General features: G+C 56.6%; 3 protein-coding genes across 16 annotated transcripts in view; 1 reads left to right on the top strand and 2 right to left on the bottom strand.

Moving 5' to 3' along the window:
• LOC137851948 (GTPase IMAP family member 2-like) overlaps positions 1–12,278 on the top strand; it is a 66,796-nt gene extending 54,518 nt beyond the window's left edge. The window contains exons 1-5 of one of the 14 annotated variants that reach the window (XM_068673102.1): positions 7,181–7,320; positions 8,413–8,495; positions 8,866–9,604; positions 10,523–10,589; positions 11,999–12,278. In XM_068673102.1, the coding sequence (XP_068529203.1) occupies positions 8,468–8,495; positions 8,866–9,604; positions 10,523–10,589; positions 11,999–12,136 (972 nt within the window). In that variant the 5' untranslated portion in view covers positions 7,181–7,320; positions 8,413–8,467 and the 3' untranslated portion in view covers positions 12,137–12,278. The other 13 variants (XM_068673103.1, XM_068673101.1, XM_068673097.1 and 10 more) reach the window with 13 other exon arrangements.
• The window catches only part of LOC137852042 (uncharacterized), a 75,855-nt gene that overhangs the window by 22,886 nt on the left and 25,184 nt on the right, over positions 1–27,785 (bottom strand). The window contains exons 7-10 of the mRNA XM_068673289.1: positions 19,863–20,101; positions 18,389–19,207; positions 12,192–12,647; positions 9,693–9,892 (exon numbers count right to left, since the gene is read on the bottom strand). Of these exons, the coding sequence (XP_068529390.1) occupies positions 9,693–9,892; positions 12,192–12,647; positions 18,389–19,207; positions 19,863–20,101 (1,714 nt within the window). The remainder of the gene's footprint in view (positions 1–9,692; positions 9,893–12,191; positions 12,648–18,388; positions 19,208–19,862; positions 20,102–27,785) is intronic.
• On the bottom strand, positions 3,623–5,664 carry LOC137851958 (GTPase IMAP family member 6-like). Its single transcript, XM_068673121.1, has one exon. The coding sequence runs from the start codon at positions 5,309–5,311 to the stop codon at positions 4,556–4,558; it is 756 nt and encodes a 251-aa protein (XP_068529222.1). The 5' UTR covers positions 5,312–5,664; the 3' UTR covers positions 3,623–4,555.

Genomic DNA, 27,785 nt, shown 5'->3' with positions numbered 1-27,785 from the left:
TCCAGCGACTTTCTGTACAAGCTTCTCTGAGCGGTTTGCTGAGTCTGGCCGAACCTGTCTTCGTGAGGCAATCAATGTGCCTGCTCCCGTCCTGGTCTCCATTCTGCCAGCCTGTTCCTCTTCACTTCTTTTTCCTGCTTCTTTATTGATGTAACTTCATGTTGCCTTCTTGTTTTTTTTTTTTTTTTTTATCTTGAGGGCAGGCTCCCCTCTTATACCCTTCTCTCCACAGCAGTTCTTTTCCAAACAACTTTTCATTGGTCAGACAACTTTGAATGTAACAACAACAGCAAACACCCAGAAACTTCCATGCCTCAACAGCTGGAGAACAAGAGAACCAGCTGGAGAACAAGAAACCCCAGACTGCATGGAGTCTCCTGAACCACCCTTCTTTATTCCCTCTAAACTCTTTTATATTCCTGATGGCCTCGTCGTTAAGAGTCTAATGTTATCTCAGACACAGGGTTTTCCAACCCCCATGGCCACATTCCAAAATCTCCCCCTTCTGTATTAATATCAACCATTTTCTCGACACAAATTACCGCTCCATATATAACACCAGTGTCCACACATGAGAAACAGAATGCACCTGGCAGCATGGCACTTCTGGCCAGATGAATCACAGAGTGAATCCTACAATGGTTTGGGTTGGAAGGGATCTCAAAATTTAGGTTTCAGTGTTTAATTTTGAACCAGTTTCTCTTGGTGCAATCGCTCCAGGGAGCGCCCAGAGCTGGAGCAGGGGCAGGAGATGAGGCAGCTGCCACCTGCATCATAGTCAGGGGCTGTTACGGACCCTGCTCACCGCTCAGGGCTATCCTATCCCTACACCCTGCCACCCAAGAGTCCCTCCCGAGCCCTCCTGCACCCCCTGCAGGCCCTGAAGGCCGCTGTGAGGTCTCCCCTGGGCCTTCTCTTCTCCAGGCTGAGCAACCCCAAGCCCCTCGGCCTCTCCTCACAGCAGAGCTGCTCCAGCCTCCGAGCATCCCCGTGGCCTCCTCTGGACTCACCCCAGCAGCTCCACGTCCCGGTGCTGGGGGCCCACAGCGAAGGCAGTGCCTGGGGGGGTCTCATGAGAGCGGGGCTCAGGGGGACAATCCCCTCCCTCACCCTGCTGGTTATGCTGCTGCTGCTGCAGCCCAGGGCATGGCTAGTTTGTGGCCCACCAGCACCCCATGTCCTTCTCCTCAGGGCTACTCTCCAGCAGGTCATCCCCCAGCCTATACTGATACTTCGGGTTGTTTCTTCCCAGGTGCAGGACTCGAAGTATCTCAAAGGCTGCCCAGGGAGGTTGTGGAGTCTCCTTCTCTGGAGACATTCAAGGCCCATCTGGACGCCCACCTGGGCAACCTGCTCTAAGGAACCTGCTTTGGCAGGGGGGTTGGACCCGATGATCTCTTGAGGTCCCTTCCAACCCCTACAGTTCTGTGATTCTGTGAAGTGCGTGTGGTTCCAGACACCACAGTATGAAACGGACATGAAACTATTACAGAGTGTCCATAGGAGAGCTACAAAGATGTCAGGGGTGTAGAGGGCAAGGCATATGAGGTGCGGCTGAAGTTGCTTTGTTTGTTCAGCCCAAAGCAAACACTGTTATCCTCTTGGAGAAGAGGAGATGAGGAGAGACCTCATCATGGCCTTCAGCTTCCTCACAAGGGGAGCAGAGGGGCAGGCGCTGAGCTCTGCTCTCTGGGGACAGCGCCAGGACCAGAGGGAACGGCATGGAGCTGGGACAGGGGAGGGTCAGGCTGGGGGTTAGGGAAAGGGTCTGCACCCAGAGGTGGTCGGGCACTGGGACAGGCTGCCCAGGGATGTGGTGTCCAAACCGCATTTGGACACCACTGTCAGACATGGCAAGAAAGGGCTTTGGTCCCATCCAACTCCGCATATTCAATGGTTCTATGATTCTATGATACTGCATCTCCCAGACTGATAATGAAGGTGTTAATCAGGACTGGGCGAGGAGGCGCAGGATGGGGGCTGCGACCATGCAGGGGACATCAGGTGCCTCCACGGTGCGGGTCCCATCCCTGAGCCACGGCCCTTGCTGTGGGATTGCACGGGACTCCCACCCTCGCACCCCTCTGTGCCTGCAGGAGGGGACCCTGCTCTGCCAGCGCTCAAGAAGCATTTCCAAGTGCTCCTCTTCCTCACCGTAGCACACGAGCCTCAACGCTGGTGAGGGGAACCTTGAACTGGGAGCAGGGGGAAGGCAGGGACATTCAGCCTGGTGAGGACGGGGTGGGCAGGGATGGCGAGAAAGGGCTTTGTAATCAGCAAAACCGGCCTGAAGAGGGGCTGCCCAAAGCCTGTGCAGGCGCGCAGAGGTGTGGTGTGTGCACAGCTCCAGCCCTTTTCAGGAAATCAGCCCTAGTGCTTCTGCAGGGCAGAGGAAGTGGGGAGCCAAGCTCAGGTTACCTTTGCCTCCCGTTGCTCTGAGTTTCACCCTCTGCACTGCCCGGAGCTCAGCACATTTACGGGAAAAGCCTGTCTGGGGGACCTGCAGCCCCGGGCTCGCAGCCCCAGCGTGTTTGCAGGCGGGGCGGGTGCTCCGTGGCTCAGAGGCATCCACAGAGTGAGCAGCAAACCCCCGCTTGCACAGCCACCTGCGGAAGGGCCCTGTGTCCTTCAGCCCGTGTCCTTACCCTCCTCTCTGCAGCCTGCAGACTCCAGAGCTCTGCCAAACTGGCCTTTCCTGTAAATGCGCTGAGCTCCCACCGCCCTATTCCAGGGAGAGGGACTAAAAGCACCGCGCTGAGCAAATTCCAGGGTGCTGCTGCTGCCCCAAGCACGAGCGGCGCGGAGCAGCCCCACGCCCCGAGACTGGATGGAGTTGCTAAGCCACTGCCCATCACAGTTGAGAAGTCATGGCAGTCTGGTGAACTTCCCACTAAGTGGAAGAGGGGAAAGAAAACCCACATTTTTAAAGAGGAAAAAGGAAGACCTGGTTAACCACAGGCCAGTCAGTCTCACCTCTATGCCTGGCAAGATCATGGAGCAGATCCGGCATATCATGCCTGGCAAATCTGGTGGCCTCCCATGACAGGGTTGCAGCACTGATGACTGGGGAAGAGCAAATGACATCATCTGCCTGGACTTGTGCAAAGCATTTGACACTGTGCCCCCACACTGGAGGGAAGGGATGCCATCCCAAGGGATCTGGACAGGCTTGAGAAGTGGGCCTGTACGGGCCTCATGAGGTTCAACGAGGCCAAGTGCAAAGTCCTTAATCTGGGCTGAGGAAATTCCAAGCACAAATACAGGTTGGGTGGGGAGTGGATTGAGAGCAGCCCTGAGGAGAAGGACCTGGGGTGGTGGTGGACAAGGGGGAATGGTCTTAAACTAAAAGAAAATAGTTTCAGGCTAGACATCAGGAGGAAACGCTTCACTGTCAGTGTAGTGAGGCACTGGCACAGGCTGCCAAGAGAAGCTGTGGATGCCCCATCCCTGGAGGTGTTCAAGGCTGGGCTGGATGGGCCTTGGCCAACCTCATCTGGTGGTAGGCAGCCTTGTCTGTTTCAGGGGGGTAGAGTTGGATGATCTTTAAGGTCCCTCCCAACCCCAACCATTCTATGACTCTATGATCCTTCACCCGGTGTGCAATAAGCCAATTCGCACGCACTCAGGAGAGAGATTGCTTTTATTCAGGCCTCAGAGCTCGGTGCAGTTTCCACAGATCAAGCACAGCCGATGTCGACTTCCTGGCTACATGGAGACATGAAATTCATGACTATTCTAGCGATCTAATACAAATTCATTCTAATCTACCTGAGTTTTGTGCTCATGTGACATCCTTCTTAATGGCTCCTTTTAGGACCCGTCTGCGCATGTCTTCCTTTCTTTGGGGTCCTTGGTGGTGTTCCCCGATGAAGCATCCTAACCCCTTTATCCATTGATGGCCACACGTCACCTAAGCACAACCTCAGGCTACTTGCTATTGGCAACTTTCCTTGGTTTCTCCCAGAAGGAGCATTCTGTCCCTGAACAAAGGGAGCCTAGGTTAAAAGTTAAACATATTTTTTATCCTGTACTACATATATGATAACTGATTAAAGGGAAGCTCAATAAAAATAGACAATTCCTCTTCTCTTTCCAAAGGAAAGTTGGTTCCAATGCACCAGGACAAGGAGTCATCTGCAAGATGGGCAGAGGCTGGGAGCTGGGGCTGCACAGCCTGGGGAAGAGGGCTTGGGGGTTCCTGTGTGTGTGAACGCCTGGTGGGGTGCCCAGAGTCTGGACACAAGAGTATGGGCACTGCTGGAGGCACAAGGACGCCCGCTGAGACATCAGGAAAGTCTTTTTTTGCTGTGCGGGTGTCTGAGCGCTGGCACAGGCTGCCCAGAGTGGTGCTGGCGTCTCCATCCCCGGAGATGTCCAACACCCAGTGGACACGGTCCTGGGCAGCCGGCGCTGGGGACCCTGCCTGGGCAGGGACAGAACACGCAGGGTGCAGAGGGGCCTCCAGCCCCAGGCGTTCAGTGGCTCTGTGGTGCTGGGATTCATCACAGCTGTGTGATAAGGATACCCAGGGTGATCACAATAATGATAAGGACAATCAGCCCACAAGCCAGGAGAGCTGTCCTTCAGCTCCCTCTTCACTCTTCATCCCACTCTTCTCCCTCTCCCTCTTCACCATGCCTACTCTGTACCTCGCCATGTGATACGCCACCTTCTCTTCTGTTAAATTGGGCTCCAGGTACATCTCATTGCTGTAGTACCAGTCCCCATTCACCCACACCATGCAGCGGACCATCCCCATCAGCTCCATGACCTGGTGGTCCCGTTCGGCTCCAACTGCCCAGTTGTTGAAGCCGCAGTACCTATTCCCGCATCTCTCAATCAGCTCGCAGAGAGCCCTGTTTTTGGAATACTTCACATAATCTTGCAGCAACCCCCCCACGAGCTCTTCCGCACGGGTGAATATGACAATTGTGTGCCTGAAAACATCAGCTCCAAAGATGTCCTGCAGTCTCTCTGCGGCCTTCACCTTCTCCTGGGTGAATCGGCCCAGCTGGGTCACCAGCAGCAGCGCGTGGGGGCCCGGAGAGGACAGCCTGATGCAGCGGATAATTTCTTGGCGCATCTCACTGCTGTCACATCCGGGGTTGAAAATGTCAGCCGTGTCAACCACCGTGAAGTCCTCGCTGTCCCAGTACCCCTGTGCATGATGTTGTTGTGGTGCCGGAAGCCCCTGGCCACCCCCGCGCCCACCCTGGGAGCTTGTCCTGCATGCAGGGTGTGCTGCAGGGCACCGGGAGCAGCATTCTCCAGGGCTGCTGTGTGCTCGGGGCTGCTGCGCGCCTGGGGCCATGTGGGTACCGAACCCCAGGGCTGCAAAGGTGGGACGCTGGGGGACATCATCCTGTAAGAGCCCAGGGCCATGGTTGGGGGAAGCAGGGCTGCTCCACGCCGCTCATGCTTGGGGCATCAGCAGCGCTGTGCAATTGTCTCAGGGCGTTGCCCTTAGTCCTGCTTCGTGCAATAGTGCAGTGGGAACTCAGCACATTTACGGGAAAAGCCTGTTTGCTGGACCCTCGGTGTTTGCAGCTGGGGCTGGCTGTGCCCTGCAGGTTCCCCCACAGGGGAACTGCTGCTGCGTGCCTGGAGCACCTCCTGCCTCCTGCTGCACTCCCCTGGGGGCTGCAGGGTTGGGTCTCTCTCCTCTCTCCCAGCGCCTGTAGTGTAGCAGGGTTTGGGTATTTTTTCTCCTTTCTTACCTGTGCTCTCAGAGCACGCATGCTGGGTGTGCAGCACCGCTGCGACCTCCGAGGTGCCTGAGAAGTGATGGACATGGCAGGGCTCTGCCGGAGCCCCAGGGGAGCCAGGTTCTGGCCAGAAATGGAGCTTTGCTCCTCAGGCTTTAATTTCAAGCCTTGCCTTGGCAGCCTCTGGCTCTTGTGCTTGTCCTTGGGTGTCCCCGGGCTTCAGAGGCTGAAGCCTTTGGGGTCCCTCTGGCCACGTTCCCGAGATGTCAGGAGCTCTCCTCCACCTCCCCGAGCTGCTGGCTGGGCAGCCGCTGCCATGGCGCTGCTCCCTGCGGCCAGAGGTTCCTGACACCCGGTGTCCCAGTGCCCCCCTGTCCCACTGTCACAGTGTCCCCATTCCCATTGTCCCTGTGTCACAGGTCCCTGTGTCTCAGTGTCCCCAGGTCCCCAGGTCCCTGACACCTGGTGTAGTGATGTCCCCAGTCCCCAAGTCCCTATGTCACAGGTCCCTGTGCCCCAGTGTTCCCAGGTCCCCATGGCCCTGACACCCGGTGTCCCCATGTCCGTATATCCCTGGTCTCCATGTCCCTGTGTCATAGGTCCCTGTGTCCCAATGTCCCCATTCCCAATGTCCCTGTGTCACAGGTCCCGGTGTCTCAATGTCCCCAGGTCCCCATGTCCCTGACTCCCAGTGTCCTCGTGTCCCAGCATCCCCAGTCCCCATGTCCCTGTGTCACAGATCCCTGTGTCCTGATGCCCCCAGGTCCCCATGTCCCTGACACCCGGTGTCCCCATGCCCCAATGTCTCCAGCCCCATATCCCTGTCACAGATCCCCGTGTCCCAGTGCCCCCAGTGCCCCCGGGGACACGCAGTGCCGCAATGTCCCGGTGACCCCAGGTCCCAGCGCCGGTATCCCCGACCCCCGGTGTCCCCGACCCCCGGTGCCCGGCTCCCGGTGCCGTTCCCCGCACCGACGCAGGAGGTCGCGGCTCCACTCCGGGAGCTCCGCGGCCGCTGCTGCGCACCCGGGCGCCGGTCCCGGTCCCGGCGGCTTTGGGGGACCGGCGGGTACCGGAGCCAAGCAGGTCAGGGAACCGCCGGGGGACCGGGACCGGGCGGCACCGGGGTCTGCGGGTTGGACTCCGGTCAGTGGGCGAACACGGGAACGGGACCGGGGCTGCGCCGTGCGTCCCGGAGCGGTGCCCCCCGTGCTGGAGCACCCCTGGGCGACGCTGGACCCTGGTGGTGGCTGCCCCATGGCTATGGCACGGCAGCTCTGGCCTAGGACCCCCCAGACCCCCCAGCAGACACCGTGCGGACCCCCCAGCAGCCAGGGGCAGCCCCGCGGGCATCCCGAGCTGGCCGGGCTGGGGACGTGCGGCCGAGAGGAAGAGGATGGGGAGGAAGAGTGGAAGAGTGCCCGAGCCCCTGCGGGGATGAGGAGGGGGGCGAGGAGGTGCCTGAAGCAGGAGCACGGGAGGTTCGCGGACAGACCGAAAGTAAAAGCGTCCCAGGAGGGGGCTGGGGAGCAGGAAGGGGACGTGAAGGAGGCGCGCAGCCCAAGCACAGCAGCAGATCCAGGGGAGCTGCGGGGCAGCGTGCCCACGGGTGATGGTGAGCAGACAGGCACACCGCGGTGCCACGGGGACTGCACAGCCACAGGGAACCGCAGAGCCATGGGCGGTGGGTGCCCGGGCACCCACAGGGGTCCGGACTTGCCGCCCTGTATGGACGGCCCCGAGCACAACGCGGTGCTCGAGTGCCTTGGTCCAAAGCACGAGCAGCGTGCTGGGGCTGTGATATGCAGGGGCTGGAGGAGGGGGCTCCCTGCGTCCTGCGAGGGACCTGGGCTTAGCAGAGGGGCCGGGCAGGGGTTGAACACCGGTTTGTGCTGTGCCACAAAACGTCCCCAGCTCAGGAGACTGCGGCCTCACACACCACAGCCTGGGTGGAAAAGGGAGCCTCCGGCTGTGTTTGTACGAGCATCAGACCAAAACTCCTCTGGCAGGAGGCTGCACCTCATCGTCTCGTCAACCTCATGACCGCTGAGGTTTATTTCCAGGCCATGCGTTCCCTCATTTGCACAGACCGAGCTTTCCCAGTGCTTTTTGAGAGGTCACCGTGGGGCCGAGGGGAGGCAGCCCAGGAGCAGAGCCGGACCCTCGGTGTTTGCAGCTGGGGCTGGGTGTGCCCCGCAGAGCATGCAGCAAACCGCCCCCCACAGCTCCGTGCCCCCCACGAGTGTTTCTGGGCTGTCCTTGCAGAGCCCCCGCCCCGTGAACCTTGCGCCCAGCCCTGCTGCACTCAGCTCCCGCCCCCGCAGCCCCAAACTAAAAGCTGGGGCCGAGCACGGGCACCTCCTGCCCAGGGACACTGCTGCACCCGGAGCCGTGGGTAGGTTGCAGGGGCTTGGTGCTCACTGGGTTTGCTCCCCAGTGCGCTGCACGGCTCCAGAGTCACAGCTCAGCAGCGCAGAAACCGTGCAGCAGGTCCCTGGGGGGCTGCTTCTGAACGCAGGGATCGGGAGCAGCCGGCGTTGCTCACCTACAGGCGAATGGTGCATGGCTAAGCCTGCTGCTGGCTGGGCTGGCGCTGCAGGCTCGGCCTTCTCAAGGGCTTGGTCACAGCCTGCCAGCGCCCTTATCCCCCAAGCCCAGCGGGAAAGCCTTCACCCTGCACGTGTGTTTGCTCTCTGTCCCCCTGCAGCCTGTGACCCAGCTCTGGCATCACCCTTCCTGCACTGACACTGCGGCAGAGCACGATGGCGAGCGGCTCCTGGGAGGATCACGGTAAGGGTGCAAGGGCCGGGCACTGCGCTGCCCCAGAGCCCCCTCGCAGGGGGGATCAGTGTACTCGTGCCACCGCAGGCACTGCGGGGACCGGGCTCTCCTGGCAATCTCCCTGCCAGTGGGGGGGTTTTGGGGACAGAGCAGGCATGTGCCAAGCAGTGCCGTGCACGTGGAGAGGGGACAGGCATCCCTGGGATGGTGCGGGTATCCCTGGGGTGTCACGGGTATCCCTGGGGAGGTAAGAGCATCCCCGGGGTGGCACAGGCAGCTCTGTGCCCCTGTGCCGGGCTGTTTCCATGCATGCCCCACCCCAGGCAGTGCTTTACACACTGCTGCTCTCTCACTGAGCCTTTCCCCTCACTGATGCCAGCAGGCCAGGGGACCCAGGAGCACATGGAGCTGCGCCTGGTACTCGTCGGGAAGACCGGTGCAGGGAAAAGCGCAACGGGGAACACCATCCTGGGGCGGGCGGCCTTCGAGTCACGCCTGGCGCCACAGGCGATGACACGGACGTGTGCCCAGGAGAGCCGGCTCTGGCGGGGCCGCAGGGTGGTGGTCACCGACACCCCCGGCATGTTTGACTCACCAGAGCACAGCGCCCAGTCCTGCTACGAGCTTGCCCGCTGCCTGCTGCTGTCGGCGCCGGGGCCGCACGTGCTGGTGCTGGTGACCCAGCTGGGCCGCTTCACGCAGGAGGACAAGGAGGCCGCCCAGCAAGTGTGGCGGGTGCTGGGGCGCAAGGCTGCGAGGCACACCATCGTCCTCTTCACCCGCAAAGAGGACCTGGGGGGTGGCTCCCTGCAGCACTACGTGGCGCACCCCAGCAACGCCGCCCTGCGGGCACTGCTGCAGGCCTGCAGGGGACGGTGCTGCGCCTTCAGCAACCGGGCGGCCGGCGCCGAGCGCGAAGCCCAGGTCGAGGAGCTGATGGTGCTGGTGCAGCAGGTGCTGGAGAAGAACCGGAGCACCCATTACACGAGCAAGCTCTACTCCCAGGCCACGCGGCTCCTCAGCTGCAGCGATGTGGATTTCGAAGAGAAGTGCGAGTACCTCGCGAAGCAAGTGGAGCAGCAGCTGCAGGGAAAGGACGTCCTGGGGTTGATCAGACGGTGTGTGCAGGGGCTGTGGTCCATGCTATACATGTGGTGCCTGTGCTGCTGCTGCCGCTTCATCGTGGCAGTTCTGTCCTCAATCTACCACTTCATCATGGCAGTTCTGTCCTCAATCTGCCGCTTCATCGTGGCAGTTCTGTCCTCAATCTGCCACTTCATCATGGCAGTTCTGTCCTCAATCTGCCACTTCATCGTGGCAACAGTCCGGCGCATTGCGCGCTTTCTGCGGCAGGCATTCCTCGGTGGTTGGAGGGCAGTTGTCCGGCTGTACCACTGCTTCTTGCGCTAGAAGCAAGAGTAGAACTAGAATACACTGTGCTGTACTACTTCTCTCATGTAATTGCACTGTGTTGCTTAACAATATGGCAAGCAGCTGATTCCCCCTCTAACAGCACCGCAGTCCCCATATGGGCTGTGCCTCTCGGCACAAAACTGCAGCACAAAGCTTGCGGCTGCTGAGCGGTTTCTGCTTTGTCTCCAGCTCGATGCCAGGGATGTGCCCAGGGCATTGCAGGGACGGCTGCAGACCTGGGGACACGCAGGGCCAGAGCCAGGTGGTGGCTCCCAGGAAATGCCCTCGTCCCCTGCATCGAGCCGTGGGGCAGTCCAGGGTGCTGCCAGGAGAGCGCAGAGCATCCGGGCAGAGGGGAGCAGCACCCAGCAGAGGGGACCCATCCCTGAGCAGCTCTGGTGGCAGCAGGTTGAGGACAGAACTGGTCACATTCTCCTCACTGCCATGGGCTGAGATCACCTCATGTCCCCGAAGGCTGGCATGGGATGTGGGGAGCCACCTTGGCCTGGCACAGGGGTGGAGGGGTGAAGGACAAGGGGCACAGGGTGATGGGCCAGGAGGGACACCGAGGGACCCTGTCAGGGACACCAAGGGACAAAGCCCTTCTTCCTGCTGCCCCTCAGGTGCTGCTGCTGTTTCTCAGGGGATCGAAGCCACATGCGCAGGTTCTCGGGGATCCACGTCACCGAGGTAGGACCCAGAGCAAAGAGCATCCTAGGGACAGGTGGGACAGGTTGGTCACACGTACGTGACAGCAGAAATAGCCCTGGTGGCAGCAGTTCTGAGCATCTGAAACCACCAGGAGCTTTGGCAGGGAAATGCCGTGACACAGGATGAGATGCCGTCCCACTGCAGGTGCCCTGACCCCAGGCTCACGTGCTGTGGAGCTGCACACAGGCACAGGCTCCATTTCTCATGCGCACCTCCCTGCCTTCAGGAACACGGGCTGCTCTGCGCTTCTGGGCAGTTTCATGCTTTAATGTGATCACTGACCCGTGGCGGGGAGCCCCCGGGGGTGTGGGAGCAGGGGTCGGAGCTGTCACTGCCAGCTCTGCAGGTGCCTGTGGAGCCAGGGAGCACCATGAGTGTGGGGAGAAAGAAGTACAAGGTACTGGCAGGGAAATTTGTCACTTGCAACCTTTGCAACACTTAAGAGGCGTGCAGGGTCTGACCCAGCCCCTGACCGCGGTGCAGGCTGCAGCTGCCTCGTCTCCTGCCCCTTCTTCTGTCAGGGCTCTGCCTCCAGTCCCACCAGCAGCAGGAACTGCTTGAAAACTAAGCACAGATCATCGCGGCAGTTAAATAACTCTGAGGCTGGATTGTTTCTGGAGGAATTACAGGAATTACAGGAAGTAGCGTTAGAGTTGCCCACACCTCCAGGGCTGCACAGAATCGAAACCAAGCTGGGGGCTGGTGCGGGAGGAGCCGGTGCTGCCCTTGTGGCATGAGCACAGTTCTCCAGGCTGACACCGGCCGTCACCGCTGTCACTTCCTGGTGGCTGTGAGCATCCCGCGGGGACAAGGCGAACGCCAGCGCAGGACGTGCAGGAAGGTACGGGCGGGAGGCCAGGGGCCGCGATGCTCCGTGCTGGCAGGGAGGGCTCCGAGGGGGCCTGGGGACCTGTCGCAGGGCAGCGGGGCAGGGAAGTGGCTCTTCCCCCTGTCCCCTCCGGTCTCTTTCCCTTCTCCCCACTCATCGCTCCCCATGCTTGGCATGGGCACAGCCCCAGCCCAGGGGAGCCCCTGGGCACCATGCTCAGCCCCACGCGGGGCCTTGGCTGCACGAGTGTCACTGCCCCGAGGGTCCCTGCCACCACCCGAGGGTCCCTGCCACCACACTTCCTTCCCCCACCATGATCCTGCACACACTGAGGCTGCCTCACTGCTCTGTTTCCCTGCAGTACCTCGCAGTTCTGGCTTATATTTTGCTTTTTACTGTTTTCCGCTGCTGTCCAACCCCATCTGTCCTGGTGCCACCGCAGCCTGACCCAGCAGCAGCCCACAAGCCCTTCGCACAGCGCGGGCACACAGAGCCCCGCAGCCTCCAGCATCTGGGTGCCTGCTGACAGAGCCCTGGGTGTCTGCTTTTGTCTCTACAGCCAGGCCGTGTCCATCCAGCGAGTCCACGTGCTACCCGGGGTCAGCGGGGGCTAGGAGATGAGGCTGATCCTGGCCGGGAAGGCTGGCGAGGGGAAAAGCGCCACGGGGAACACCCTCCTCGGGGAATGTGTCTTTGAGTCCAAGCTGTCCACCCAGCCAGTGACCGTGAGCTGTGCGAGTGCACAGGGGCACTGGGATGGCGAGGACTTCACGGTGGTTGACACGGCCGACATTTTCAACCCCGGAGGTGACAGCAGTGAGGTGTGCCAAGAAATTGTCCACTGCATCAGGCTGTCCTCCCCGGGCCCCCACGCGCTGCTGCTGGTGACCCAGCTGGGCCGATTCACCCAGGAGAAGGCGAAGGCCGCAGAGAGACTGCAGGACGTCTTTGGAGCTGATGTTTTCAGTCACACAATCATCATATTCACCCGTGCGGAAGAGCTGGGGGAGAGATCTCTGCACGACTACGTGTCCTGTACTCACAACAAAGCTCTCCGCGAGCTGATCGAGAGGTGTGGGAACAGGTACTGCGGCTTCAACAACCGGGCAGTTGGAGCCGAACGGGACCACCAGGTCATGGAGCTGATGGGGATGGTCCGCTGCATGGTGCGGGTGAATGGGGACAGGTACTACAGCAATGAGATGTACCTGGAGCCCAATTTAACAGAAGAGAAGGTGGCGTATCACATGGCGAGGTACAGAGCAGGCAGGATAAAGAGCGCGCGATTCAGCTGAAGGACAGCTCTCCTGCCTTTTGGACTGATTGTCCTTATCATTATTGTGATTACCCTGAGTTTCCTTATCACACGGCTGTGATGAATCCCAGCACCACAGAGCCACTGAACGCCTCTGGCTGGAGGCACCTCTGCACCCCACGTGTTCTGTCCCTGCCCAGGCAGGGTCCCCAGCGCCGGCTGCCCAGGACCGTGTCCACTGGGTGTTGGACATCTCCGGGGATGGAGACCCCAGCACCGCTCTGGGCAGCCTGTGCCAGCGCTCAGACACCCGCACAGCAAAAAAAGACTTTCCTGATGTCTCAGCGGGCATCCTTGTGCCTCCAGCAGTGCCCATACTCTTGTGTCCAGACTCTGGGCACCCCACCAGGCGTTCACACACACAGACGGGACCCCAAGCCCCAAGTGTAATGGAACCAACTCTCCCTTGGAAACGAAGAGGAATTGTCTATTTTTATTGAGCTTCCCTTTAATCAGTTATCATATATGTAGTGCAGGACAAAAAATATGTTTAACTTTTAACCTAGGCTCCCTTTGTTCAGGGACAGAATGCTTCTTCTGGGAGAAACCAAGCAAGCCCCGGTGCCAATAGCAAGTAGCCTGAGGTTGTGCTTCGGTGACATGTGGCCATCGATGGATAAAAGGGGTTAGGGTGCTTCATCGGGGAACACCACCAAGGACCCCCCAGAAAGGAAGGCATGCGCAGAAGTTCCTGAAAAGGATCCATTAAGAATGATGCCACATGAGCACAAAACTCAGGTAGATTAGAATGAATATGTATTAGATCGCTAGAATAGTCATGAATTTAATGTCTCCATGGAGCCAGGAAGTTAACATCGGCTGTGCTTGATCTGTGGAAACTGCACCAAACTCTGAGGCCTGAATAAAAGCAATCTCTCTCCTGAGTGTGTGCGAATGGGCTTATTGCACACCGGGTGAAGGATCATAGAGTCATAGAATGGTTGGGGTTGGGAGGGACCTTAAAGATCATTCAACTCTACCCCCCTGAAACAGAGAAGGCTGCCTCCCCCCAGATGAGGTTGGCCAAGCCCCATCCAGCCTGGCCTTGAATACCTCCAGGGATGGGGCATCCACAGCTTCTCTTGGCAGCCTGTGCCATTGCCTCACTACACTGACAGTGAAGCGTTTCCTCCTAATGTCTAGCCTCAAACTATTTTCTTTTATTTTAAGACCATTCCCCCTTGTCCTCCACCACCATCCCAGGTCCTTCTCCTCAGGGCTGCTCTCAATCCACTCCCCACCCAACCTGTGTTTGTGCTTGGAATTTCCTCAGCCCAGATTAAGGACCTTGCACTTGGCCTCGTTGACCCTCATGAGGCCCGTACAGGCCCAATTCTCAAGCCTGTCGAGATCCCTCGGGATGGCATCCCTTCCCTCCAGTGTGGGGGCACAGTGTCAAATGCTTTGCACAAGTCCAGGCAGATGATGTCATTTGCTCTTCCCCAGTCATCAGTGCTGCAACCCTGTCATGGGAGGCCACCAGATTTGTCAGGCATGATATGCCGGATCTGCTCCATGATCTTGCCAGGCATAGAGGTGAGACTGACTGGCCTGTGGTTAACCAGGTCTTCCTTTTTCCTCTTTAAAAATGATGCCCCCAGCATGTACTGATACATGCGGTTGTTCCTTCCCAGGTGCAGGACTCTACACTTGGTCTTATTAAACCTCATTTGGTTTCTTTTGCCCATCTCTCCAGACAGTGCAGGTCTCGCTGAATGGCAGCACAGCCTTCTGGTGTGTCAGCCACTCCTCCCAGCTTTGTGTCATCGGCGTACTTGCTGAGGGCAGACACTATTCCCTCATCAAGGTCGTCGATGAAGATGTTGAACAAGACCGGACCCAGCACCGACCCCAGGGGAACACTGTCAGTCACAGGCCTCCAGCCGGACTCTGCTCCACCGATCACCACCCTCTGAGCTCAGCCAGTCAGCCAGTTCTCAACCCACCTTACTGTCCACTCCTCTATCCCACACTTTCTCAGCTTTGCTATCAGGATGTCATGGGAGACAGTACCGAAAGCCTTGCTAAAGTCAAGGTAGATGACATCCACTGCTCTCCCCCCATCTACCCAGCTGGTGATGCCATCATAGAAGGCAACGAGGTTGGTCGAGCACAACTTCCCCTTGGTGAATCCATGCTGACCACTCCTCTTCTTCTTCTCTTCCAGTCGCTTGGAGATGGCATCCAGAACAAGCTGCTCCAACACCTTTTCAGGGACAGAGGTGAGACTGACTGGCCTGTAGTTTCGCCAGTAGTTTAGAAACCAAATGAGATTTAATAAGAGCAAGTGTAGAGTCCTGCACCTGGGAAGAAACAACCCGAAGTATCAGTACATGCTGGGGGATGACCCGCTGGAGAGGAGCTCTGAGGAGAAGGACCTGGGGGTCCTGGTGGACGACAGGTTGACCATGAGCCAGCACTCTGCCCTTGTGGCCAAGAGAGCTAATGGGATCCTAGCGTGCATTAAAAGGAGCATGGCCAGCAGGTCGAGGGAGGTGATCCTCCCCCTCTATTCTGCCCTGGTCAGGCCTCCCCTGCAGTACTGTGTCCAGTTCTGGGCTCCCCGGTAGAAGAAAGAAAGGGATCTCCTGGAAAGAGTCCAGAGGAGGGCCACAAAGAGGATACGGGGCCTGGAGCATCTTCCCTGTGAGGAGAGGCTGAGAGACCTGGGGCTGTTCAGCCTGGAGAAGAGAGGACTGAGAGGGGGTCTCCTCAATGTATATAAATATCTGAGGGGTGGGGACAGAAGGATGTAGCCAACCTCTCCTCAGTGGTTTGTGTGGATAGGACAAGGGGCTATGGCTGCAAGTTACAGCACAGGACATTCCGTACTGACATGTGAAGGAACTTCTTCATGGTGAGGGTGACGGAGCATTGGAACAGGCTGCCCAGGGAGGTTGTGGAGTTTCCTTCTCTGAAGACATTCAAGGCCCGTCTGGACGCCCACCTGGGCAGCCTCCTCTGAGGAACCTGCTTTGGCAGGGGGGTTGGACCTGATGATCTTTCGAGGTCCCTTCCAACCCCTACAGTTCTGTGATTCTGTGATTCACAGATCCTCCTTCGTGCCCTTCTTGAAGACGGGAGTGACGTTGGCTGTCCTCCAGTCTTCAGGCACCTCTCCTGTTCTCTAGGACCTCGTCTTCCTTTTACTGTTTACATACTTTAAAACAAACAAACAAACAAACAAACAACTTCTTAGTATCCTTTATCTCTTTTGTAAGCTTCATCTCTAGGTGGGCTTTGGCCTTCCTTGTCGCATCCCTGCAGGCCCTGACAACACTTCTATACTCCTCCCACACCCTTTTAAGGGGAGTTCCTCTAATTAGACTGGGGTTGGGGTGATGTTCAAACACAACTTGGCAGGGGCCATCCCTTTAAAAGATCAAAACCTGAAATCTTTTTCATGATGATTTGTAATTGCAAAGTGAGTAACTGGTACATGCTTCACATCCGTGAGTTGTACATTAACTTGGCAGTTTGGTTTTACGCTCAGTACATAACCAGTATGTGTGCATTGTTTACTGATAAGCTTTTGCTCAGCCAGGTCCAACGCCTCCCAGGCACACCTTGTTCTGAATTCAGGACTTGCAATTCCTCCCTGAGGGGGAGGAAGGGGTTGCTTTCCTATCTGCACCTGGCAGACTTTGTTATTTACCCTCTTAATACTAGCCTTCGTTGCAGCTACTGTGAAATTGTCTGAAATCGATACCACGGCAGCCTGTACCAGGGCTTCAGCACCCACCCAGCACAGACGTGAGACCAGGGAGCTGCCCTTTGAGCGAGAGCTCAGGAGCAGCCCCATGTCCACAGAGCACGGCCCTGGGCTCCGGCAGGGCGATGCTGCTGGATGTCCTGCCTTCATGGCACTGCATTCGGGACCTGTCCAGCTCCGGGCATGTGCCAGCAGGAGCCCCAGGCCCTGTGCCCAGCGCAAAGCATGGGTAGGCCGAGAGCCGTCATGGCTCTGCCCTCTGCTGTGCTGCTTCCACTGAGCTGCAGGCCACGGAGGAAAGCCAAGTGTCCCCTGCCCCATGGCACCCAGGCAACTCTTGGGGACATTGGCTGTGGGGAAGGGCACCAGCCATAAGGCAGGCATGACTAGGCCCAGAGATCCGCTCAGTTCCTGCAGCTGGCATGGCACGGCTTGGCTTGGCATGTCAAGTGGGGCTCTGCCATCCTCCTCTCCTGCCGCACACATGGATGCACAGGGACCGAGTGTGGGGCCAAGGGCAGGGCTGTGCATTCCTGCTGGCTGCCAGGGGCCCACATCCGTACCTCAGAGCGGTCCGTGTGCAGGAAGACATGGGCATCCGTTCAATTGCTCAGCAAGGACAATGAGGTGCTGGTGTTGACCGAAAAAGTGGATCCTTTCTCCTATGAAGAAAGGCTGAGAGAGATGGGGATGTTCAGCCTGTGGGAGAGGAGGCTCTGGGAACATCTCATTGGAACCTTTCAGAGCTTAAAGGGCTTTAATAAAGAGGATGGAGAAAAAAAAATTATTCGCGTGGATTATGCTGGACAAGGGGGAATGGTCTTAAAATAAAAGAAAATAGCTTTAGGCTAGACATTAGGAGGAAACGCTTCACTGTCGGTGTAGTGAGGCACTGGCACAGGCTGCCAAGAGAAGCTGTGGATGCCCAATCCCTGGAGGTGTTCAAGGCCGGGCTGGATGGGGCTTGGCCAACCTCATCCGGTGAGAGGCAATCTTGTCTGTTTCAGGGGGGTTGGAGTTGGATGATCTTTAAGGTCCCTCCCAACCCCAACCATTCTATGACTCTATGATCCTTCACCTGGTGTGCAATAGGCCCATTCGCACGCACTCAGGAGAGAGATTGCTTTTATTCAGGCCTCAGAGTTTGGTGCAGTTTCCACACATCAAGCACAGCTGATGTCGACTTCCTGGCTCCATGGAGACATTAAATTCATGACTATTCTAGCGATCTAATACAAATTCATTCTAATCTACCTGAGTTTTGTGCTCATGCGGCATCATTCTTAATGGCTGCTTTTCAGGCCCGTCTTCCTTTCTGTGGGGGGTCCTTGGTGGTGTTCCCCGATGAAGCACCCTAACCCCTTTTATCCATCGATGGCCACACATCACCGAAGCACAACCTCAGGCTACTTTCTATTGGCAACTTTCCTTGGTTTCTCCCAGAAGGAGCATTCTGTCCCTGAACAAAGGGAGCCTGGATTAAAAGTTAAACATATTTTTTGTCCTGCACTACATATATGATAACTGATTAAAGGGAAGCTCAATAAAAATAGACAATTCCTCTTCATTTCCAAGGGAGAGTTGGTTCCATTACACTGGGACTTGGGTGTCTCGTCTGTGTGTGTGAACGCCTGGTGGGGTGCCCAGAGTCTGGACACAAGGGTATGGGCACTGCTGGAGGCACAAGGATGCCCACTGAGATATCAGGAAAGTCTTTTTTTGCTGTGCGGTTGTCTGAGCACTGGCACAGGCTGCCCAGAGCGGTGCTGGGGTCTCCATCCCTGGAGATGTCCAACACCCAGTGGACACGGTCCTGGGCAGCCGGCGCTGGGGACCCTGCCTGGGCAGGGACAGAACACGCAGGGTGCAGAGGTGCCTCCAGCCCCAGGCGTTCAGTGGCTCTGTGGTGCTGGGATTCATCACAGCCGTGCAATAAGGATACCCAGGATAATCACAATAATGATGAGGACAATCAGCCCACAAGCCAGGACAACTTTCCGGGATGGCCTCCAGCTGAATCGCGCGCTCTTTATCCTGCCTGCTCTGTACCTCGCCATGTGATACGCCACCTTCTCTTCTGTTAAAATGGGCTCCAGGTACATCTCATTGCTGTAGTACCAGTCCCCATTCACCCGCACCATGCAGCGGACCATCCCCATCAGCTCCATGACCTGGTGGTCCCGTTCGGCTCCAGCTGCCCGGTTGTTGAAGCCGCAGTACCTGTTCCCACATCTCTCGATCAGCTTGTGGAGAGCTTTGTTGTCAGTACAGGACACGTAGTCATGCAGAGATCTCTCCCCCAGCTCTTCCGCACGGGTAAATATGACGATGGTGTGCTGCAAAACATCAGCTCCAAAGATGTCCTGCAGTCTCTCTGCGGCCTCCTCGTCCTCCTTGGTGAATCGGCCCAGCTGGGTCACCAGCAGCAGCGCGTGGGGGCCCGGGGAGGACAGCCTGATGCAGCGGATAATTTCTTGGTGCACCTCACTGCTGGCACCTCCGGGGTTGAAAATGTCGGCCGTGTCAACCACCGTGAAGTCCTCGCCATCCCAGTGCCCCTGTGCACTCGCACAGCTCACGGTCACTGGCTGGGTGGACAGCTTGGACTCGAAGACACATTCCCCGAGGAGGGTGTTCCCTGTGGCGCTTTTCCCCCCACCAGCCTTCCCGGCCAGGATCAGCCTCATCTCCAAGTCCCTGCCGAGCCCGGGCTGCAAATAGACACGATGGATGGACACGGCCTGGCTGTAGAGACAAAAGCAGACACCCAGGGCTCCGTCAGCAGGCACCCAGATGCTGGGAGCATCACTGACAGCAGAAGGGATTTTCATTAAAAGTGGGGATGGTTTCGAAACCTCGCTGCTGGCAACTGGAGGCTGTGGGGCTCTGTGTGCCCCTGCTGTGGGAAGGGGTCGGGGGCTGCAGCTGGGTCAGGCTGTGGTGGCACCAGGACAGACGGGATCCCCTGTATCACGCTGCCATGTGTGCAGCCACAGCAGTGCACGGACACAGCAGCAAGGAACAGAAATTCAAAATAACAGCTGGAGCAATGAGGTGCTGTGGGGAAACAGAACTGCTGCTCTGTTTCTTCAGTCTCATCCTCAGTCTGCACAGTATTACAGGCACGGGGGAAGACAGTGTTGGTGGCAGGGACCCTCGGGGCAGTGACAATCATGCAGCCGGGGCCCTGCGTGGGGCTGAGCACAGTGCCCAGGGACAACCCTGGGCTGGGGCTGGGGCTACACAGACCATGGGGAGCGAGGAGTGGGGAGAAGGGAAAGAGAGGAGGGGACTGGGGAAGAGCCCCTTCCCACTGCCCTGCGCCAGGTCCCCAGGCCCCCTCAGAGCCCTCCCAGACGGCACGGAGCCTCGCGGCCCCTGGCCTCCCGCTCATACCTTCCTGCACGTCCTGTGCTGGCGTTCGCCTTGTCCCCGCGGGACGCTCACAGCCACCAGGAAGTGACAGCGGAGATGGCCGGTGTCAGCCTGGAGAACTGTGCTCATGCCACAAGGGCAGCACCGGCTCCTCCCGCACCAGCCCCCAGCTTGGTTTCGATTCTGTGCAGCCCTGGAGGTGCGGGCAACTCTAACGCTACTTCCTGTAATTCCTGTAATTCCTCCAGAAACAATCCAGCCTCAGAGTTATTTAACTCCCCCGTTGATCTGTGTTTATTTTCCAAGCAGTTCCTGCTGCTGGTGGGACTGGAGGCAGAGCCCTGACAGAAGAAGGGGCAGGAGACGAGGCAGCTGCAGCCTGCACCGCGGTCAGGGGCTGGGACGGACCCCGCACACTGCTCAGGCTCAGGGCTGGAGGTTCAGGTGCCGGACGAGGGCACTGAACTGATGGTGATTCTGGGCAGAGGCTCCTGCTCTAGTTGGGGGCCGTGCACGTCCTCTGCGAGCTCTCAGGTTTCCCAAAGCACTGCAAGGGTTGCCAGTGACCGAGCTGACTTCCCCTGCCAGCTCCTCGTTCCCCAAGGCATCGGGATCCCCTCCCAAGCTGAGGAGGAGCAGCCCTTGCCCGGGCTGTCCCCATCTGCCACCATGGTGCAGCGAGGCCCAGCCATGCTCCCCTGCCCCTGCAGTCCCTGCTCCTGGGCTGTGCGGGGCTGGCAGAAACGTGCCCTGTCCCTGGCACGGGGTGCGGGGCTGCCAAACGCTGCTCCCTGCCTCACGGGGTGCGCAGCCATCTTGTGGGTGCGTGTGTTTACCCTCGGCTGTACAACCACTTCCTGCATGCACACACAGCAGGCAGCACGCACACACCAAGTGTGTTAGTGACCCGACAGCCTGGTGACCATCATCGGCCTTGTTACCGCCATGGGGGGAGCACGGGAGACTTTGGCAAACTGATTCACGGAAACTGACTCCACAGTCACTAAGATTGTGCAGTAGGTTTGTTTATTCAGCACTGGGCAGCACAGGGGGTAGTCCCACCAAAGTCACAGAATCACAGAATTTCTAGGTTGGAAGAGACCTCAAGATCATCGAGTCCAACCTCTAACCTAACACTAACAGTCCCCACTAAACCATATCCCTAAGCTCTACATCTAAACGTCTTTTAAAGACTTCCAGGGATGGTGACTCCACCACCTCCCTGGGCAGCCCGTTCCAGTGCCTCACAACCCTTTCAGTAAAGAAGTTCTTCCTAACATCTAACCTAAAACTCCCCTGGCGCAACTTTAGCCCACTCCCCCTCGTCCTGTCACCAGGCACATGGGAGAACAGGCCAACCCCCACCTCGCTACAGCCTCCTTTAAGGTACCTGTAGAGAGCAATAAGGTCGCCCCTGAGCCTCCTCTTCTCCAGACTGAACAAGCCCAGCTCCCTCAGCCGCTCCTCGTAGGCCTTGTTCTCCAGGCCCCTCAGCAGCTTCGTCGCCCTTCTCTGGACTTGCTTGAGCACCTCGATGTCCTTCTTGTAGCGAGGGGCCCAAAACTGAACACAGTACTCGAGGTGCGGCCTCACCAGAGCCGAGTACAGGGGGACGATCACCTCCCTAGCCCTGCTGGTCACAGTGTTTCTGATACAAGCCAGGATGCCGTTGGCCTTCTTGGCCACCTGAGCACACTGCTGGCTCATATTCAGCCGACTGTCCACCATCACTCCCAGGTCCTTCTCTGCCTGGCAGCTCTCCAACCACTCATCTCCCAGCCTGTAGCTCTGCTTGGGGTTATTGCACCCCAGGTGGAGGACCCGGCACTTGGCCTTGTTGAACTTCATGCAGTTGACCTCAGCCCATCGGAGCAGCCTATCCAGATCCTCCTGCAGAGCCTTCCTACCCTCGAGCAGATCGACACACGCACCTAACTTGGTGTCATCTGCAAACTTACTGAGGGTGCACTCAATGCCCTCGTCCAGATCATTGATGAAGATATTAAAGAGGACTGGCCCCAGCACCGAGCCCTGGGGAATGCCACTAGTGACTGGCCTCCAACTGGACTTGACTCCATTTACCACAACTCTTTGGGCCCGGCTATCCAGACTGTTTCTAACCCAACAAAGCGTGCGCCAGTCCAAGCCTAGGGCAGCCAGTTTCTTGAGGAGAATGCTGTGGGAGACGGTGTCAAAAGCCTTGCTGAAGTCAAGGTAGACCACATCCACAGCCTTTCCCTCGTCCACCCAGCACGGCACTTTGTCATAGAAGGAGATCAGGTTCGTCAAGCAGGACCTGCCTTCCATAAACCCATGCTGACTGGGCCTGATCGCCTGCTTGCCCTGCAAGTGCCACATGATAACTCTCAAGAGGATCTGCTCCATGAGCTTCCCTGGCACTGAGGTCAAACTGACAGGCCTGTAGTTCCCCGGGTCTGCCCTTCTTGTAGATGGGCGTCACATTTGCTAGCCGCCAGTCAACTGGGACCTCCCCCTATAGCCAGGACTGCTGATAAATGATGGATAGGGGCTTGGCCAGCTCCTCTGCCAGTTCTCTCAGTACCCTTGGGTGGATCCCATCCGGCCCCATCGACTTGTGCACATCCAAGTGCCGTAGCAGGTCACCAACCAGTTCTTCGTGGATGGTGAGGGCCACATCCTGCTCCCCATCCCCTTCCACCAGCTCAGGGTACTGGGTATCCAGAGAACGACCGGTATTGCCGCTAAAGACTGAGGCAAAGAAGGCATTAAGCACCTCCGCCTTTTCCTCATCTCTTGTAACTAAGTTTCCCCCCGCATCCAGTAAAGGATGGAGATTCTCCTTAGTCCTCCTTTTTGTGTTGATTTATTTATAAAAACGTTTTTTTGTTATTGTTAACGGCAGTAGCCAGATTGAGCTCCAGATGAGCTTTGGCCTTCCTAATTTTGTCCCTGCACAGCCTCGCTACATCCTTATAGTCCTCCCTAGTGGCCTGCCCACTTTTCCAAAGATTATAAACTCTCTTTTTTCTCCTAAGCTCAAGCCACAATTCTCTGTTGAGCCAGGCTGGTCTTCTTCCCCGCTGGCTCGTCTTTGGGCACATGGGGACAGACCGCTCCTGCGCCATTAAGATTTCCCTCTTGAAGAGCGCCCAGCCTTCCTGGACCCCTCTGCCCTTCAGAACCGCCTCCCAAGGGACTCCACCAACTAGTGTCCTGAGCATGTCAAAGTCAGCCCTCCAAAAGTCCAATACAGCGGTTTTACTGGTCCCCTTCCCGGAGTCACCAAAAATAATGAACTCCACCATTTCGTGGTCACTCTGCCCAAGACAGCTCCTGACAATCACATCCTTCACCAGTCCTTCTCTGTTTGTGAAGAGAAGGTCTAGCGGGGCACCACCCCTGGTAGATTCACTAACCAGCTGTGTCAGGAAGCTATCTTCCACGCTCTCCAGAAACCTCCTAGACTGCTTTCTCTGGGCTGTGTTGTGCTTCCAGGATATGTCAGGGAAGTTGAAGTCCCCCACACGGCAACTTGCTTTGGTTACATGCAGTAAAGTTTTACATATGCATGAGGTTTCCGAGTATGCCTATACATATTCATAACCTGTCCCTGCTTAGTATTAAAATTAGCTACAAGATGTCGTTTCCATAAACTCCTCCCATCTGCGCTTGTGCGGTGCCTTCTGGTGGTGGGTGCTGAGGGTCGTGAGGATGAAGTAAGATGTCTTCATCAGGGTTGAACTTTTCACCTTATCTCTTTGTGCATGCTCTCTGAGCCCTTGGTCACGATCTGGGCCATAGGATTGGTTTGGTCCAATTCTCCGGATCTGAGGGGTTCCTGTTATTTTGAAGCCTTGCATGTTCGATGTCCCTTTTTTTAAGAACAGTCTTCGTTATTTCTGAGCCCTTGGTCACAGTCCGAACCACATGGTTGGTTCGATCTGGTTCTCAGGGTCCCAGGGGCTCCTGTTATCTGGAAGCGTATGTGCAGCACAGGCAAATCGCAAATGTAGCACATATCAAGCAATGGGTGTTGCCCACATATTCATTCTTAATCAGTCACTAATTTCTAATCTCATGTTTCAAAACCTCACTCCAAATCCCTTCTTCTTGGAATATGGGGCACCCAGCTCCTGGGGGTAGCCTGTGCCAGGCCTCACCACCCACAAAGGGAAGGATTTTTGCCTCGGATCTAACCCAAACCCACCCTCTTCTACCTTAAAGCCGTCACCCCGTGTCCTATCCCTACACCCCCTGACCAAGAGTCCCTTGGGGGGATGAGACACATGCTGGGGCTGTGCAGGGCAGGCGGAGGACCTGGGGTGATCCAGCACAGAATCCAGTGGGCGTTTTTTGCACAGCACGTGACTTCTTGTAAAGGGAGTGCCTCAGCCTGGCAATTTGTATTGCCAGGAGGTTCAGGTGCCAAACAAGGGCACTGAACTGATGGCAATTCTGGGGAGAGGCTCCTGCTCCAGCCTGGGGCCGTGCACGTCCTCTGCGAGCTCTCAGGTTTCCCAAAGCACTGCAAGGGTTGCCAGTGACCGATCTGAGTTCCCCTGCCAGCTCCTCGTTCCCCAAGGCATCGGGACCCCTCCCAAGCTGAGGAGGAGCAGCCCTTGCCCGGGCTGTCCCCATCTGCCACCACGGTGCAGCGAGGCCCAGCCACGCTCCCCTGCCCCTGCGGCCCCTGCTCCTGGGCTGTGCGGGGCTGGCAGAAACGTGCCCTGCCCCTGGCACGGGGTGCGGGGCTGCCAAACGCTGCTCCCTGCCTCACGGGGTGTGCAGCGATCTTGTGGGTGCGTGCGTGCGTTTACCCTTGGCTGTACAACCACTTCCTGCATGCACACACTCAGGCAGCACGCACACACCGGGTGTGTTAGCGACCCGACTAAGCGCAAGCCCGTTAGTGACCCAAAGGTCGCACATGCAAAAGACAACCGAAGAGGACCAGGAAATCTACCCCAGCAGATCCACTGGTTATAAAAATGGAGCCGGAGAAGGAGGGAAAAGAGGTGGAACTTATGGTAGATGCACGAGCAACATACTCAGTTTTAAATAAAGCATTAGTATCAGTGGGGAATGATTACATTGTAGTGAAGGGGGCTACTGGACAATCTGGAATAGCATATTTCTGCAAACTATTGAAATATAAGTATGGGAAACAGTGGGGCATTCACAAGTTCCTATACATGCTCAACTCTCCGGAGTCACACCTAGGAAGAGATTTATTGGAAAGATTACAAGCAAACATTTCATTTAAAAATGGGGAGATTATTCTGGAGGTAAATGATCAAAGATACGTGGAAGTGTTGAGTTTGATATTGACAGCTATTGAGACCAAAGAGGAAATTAGCGAGGAAATCCTAAGTCAAACGTTTTCCAGAGTACGATCTAATGTACCAGGGAAGGCAAAAAATGCACTTCAACAGTACCCCTTGAAAAAGGAAGATAGAGAAGGACTTAGCCCGATAATTGATTAACATGCTTAACACCAGAGCTAACTTGGTCTGCCATTTTAGACCTGAAGGATGCCTTCTTTTGCCTCCCTCTCCATGAAGCCAGTCAGAAAATCTTTGCATTTGATTGGAAAGGCCCTAAGAGTGGGCGCAAAACACAGCTCACATGGACAAGGTTGCCTCAGAACTTTAAGAACTCACCCACCTTGTTCGGAGACGGACTTGCAAAGGACTTGGAGACCTGGGAAGCCCCATCAGGAGAAGGAAGGCTGTTGCAGTACGTAGATGACATCTAGAGTCGAAGGGGGAAGGGGCTAAAACCAGGCACGCCGGTGAAGACCTAAGGGATGGTACGCTAGAATCAGAGGGGCTGTGTGCCAGTGAGGTCCTTCAGTCAGATCCGCAAGGTGCTGAGTGTAAGGAGACGCACCTGAAGTGCTTCTACACGAACGCACGCAGTATGAGGAATAAAATGGGTGAGCTAGAAGTACTGGCCCAGTCCCGCAACTACGACATCATCGGCATAAGCAAAACCTGGTGGGATGAGTCCTGTGACTGGGGTGTTGCGATAGATGGTTACAGGCTCTTCAGGAGGGACAGGCAGGGTAGGCGAGGTGGTGGGGTGGCGATGTATGTGAAGCAGGGGCTGGACTGTGTGGAACTTCAGGTTGGCAATGGCAAAGTTGAGAGCCTCTGGGTTAGGATCAAGGGACGAACGAATAAAGGGGATGTTGTTGTGGGAGTCTATTACAGACCGCCTGGCCAGGACGATAGCGTCGATAAATTATTCTTTACAGAACTAAGAGAGGCCTCAAGATTAACTCCCCTTGTCCTTATGGGGGACTTCAACTTGCCAGACGTTAACTGGGAGTGCCACACGGCTGACACGAGCAAGTCCAGGAGGTTCATGAAGCACCTAGATGATAACTTCTGGGTGCAGGTGCTAACGGAGCCAGCTAGGAAAGGTGCCCTCCTAGACCTGTTGCTAGAAAACAGAGTGGGTCTGGTGGGAGATGTGGTGATTGGTGGCCGCCTCGGTCATAGCGACCATGAAGTGGTTGAGTTCAAAATTTACGGTGACAGAAGGAAAAGTGCCACCAAAACCTCATCCCTAGATATGGGGAAAGCAGACTTCAGGCTGCTCAGGGAACTAGTCAGCAAAGTCCCCTGGGAAACTGCTCTTGAAGGCCTCGATGTCCACCAGTGCTGGTCATGCTTTTAGCGATGCCTCCTAGAAGCACAAGATCAGGCAATTCCTAAATATCGCAAGTCAGGCAGGCGGGGCAGGAGGCCTGCGTGGCTGACCAGGAACATTCTAATGGAGATTAGGCGGAAACAGAGAGTGTTTCGCTACTGGAAGGAGGGCCAGGTGACATGGAAAGAATACAGGGATGCTGTTTGTGTTTGTAGGGAGAAAATTCATGTGGCTAAAGCACACCTAGAGTTGAAGCTGGCTGTGTCTGTGAGAGAAAATAAAAAGTTTTTTTTTAGATATGTGAATGGAAAAAGGAGAACTAAAGAATACATAGGGCCGCTCCTTGATAGGGAAGGTCTCCTCACAGACAATGACATAGGCAAAGCAGAGACGCTTAACGCCTTCTTTGCCTCTGTCTTCAATGCCGATGATGGGCTTCGGGACCCAGGGTGCCCTGAGCTGGAGGACTGGGACGGTGGGGATGACAAACTCCCAACCGCCCCTGAACGTGTGCAGGATTTGCTACTCCACCTGGATCCCTACAAGTCCATGGGTCCAGATGGGATTCATCCCCGGGTGCTGAAAGAGCTGGCGGACGTCATCGCAGAACCTCTCTCAATTATTTTTCAACGATCCTGGGAATTCGGAGAGGTCCCGGTAGACTGGAAGCTGGCAAATGTTGTGCCTATTTTCAAGAAGGGTCAGAAAGAAGACCCTAGCAATTACAGGCCTGTCAGTCTTACGTCAGTGCCTGGTAAAATCATGGAGAAAATGGTTCTCGAACTTATTGAGGCGCACCTGGGGGACAAAGCAGTCATTGGTCCCAGCCAGCACGGGTTTGTGAAGGGTAGGTCCTGCCTAACTAACCTGATTTCCTTTTATGATAAAATCACCCATATGGTGGACCAAGGGAAACCAGCTGATGTGATTTTCTTGGACTTCAGCAAGGCTTTTGACACAGTTTCCCATAGGATCCTACTGGACAAAATGTCCACCATACAGCTAAATAAAAACATCATACGATGGGTGAGCAATTGGCTAACGGGCAGGGCCCAAAGGGTTATGGTAAATGGGGCTGCGTCAGGCTGGTGGGCGGTCACCAGTGGGGTCCCTCAAGGCTCCATTTTAGGGCCGGTACTTTTCAATATTTTTATAAACGATCTGGATGTAGGAATAGAAGGTATTTTGAGCAAGTTTGCTGATAACACCAAACTTGGAGGAGTTGTGGAATCTGTTGAGGGTGGAAAGGCCTTGCAGAGGGATCTGGATAGGTTGGAGAGCTGGGCAATCACCAACCGCATGAAGTTC

Source organism: Anas acuta, chromosome 2 (genome assembly GCF_963932015.1).
Source record: "Anas acuta chromosome 2, bAnaAcu1.1, whole genome shotgun sequence".
Lineage (NCBI taxonomy): Eukaryota > Metazoa > Chordata > Aves > Anseriformes > Anatidae > Anas > Anas acuta.
The sequence above is the reverse complement of the archived record's forward strand: the minus strand, read 5'-3'. Positions and strand labels throughout refer to the sequence as shown.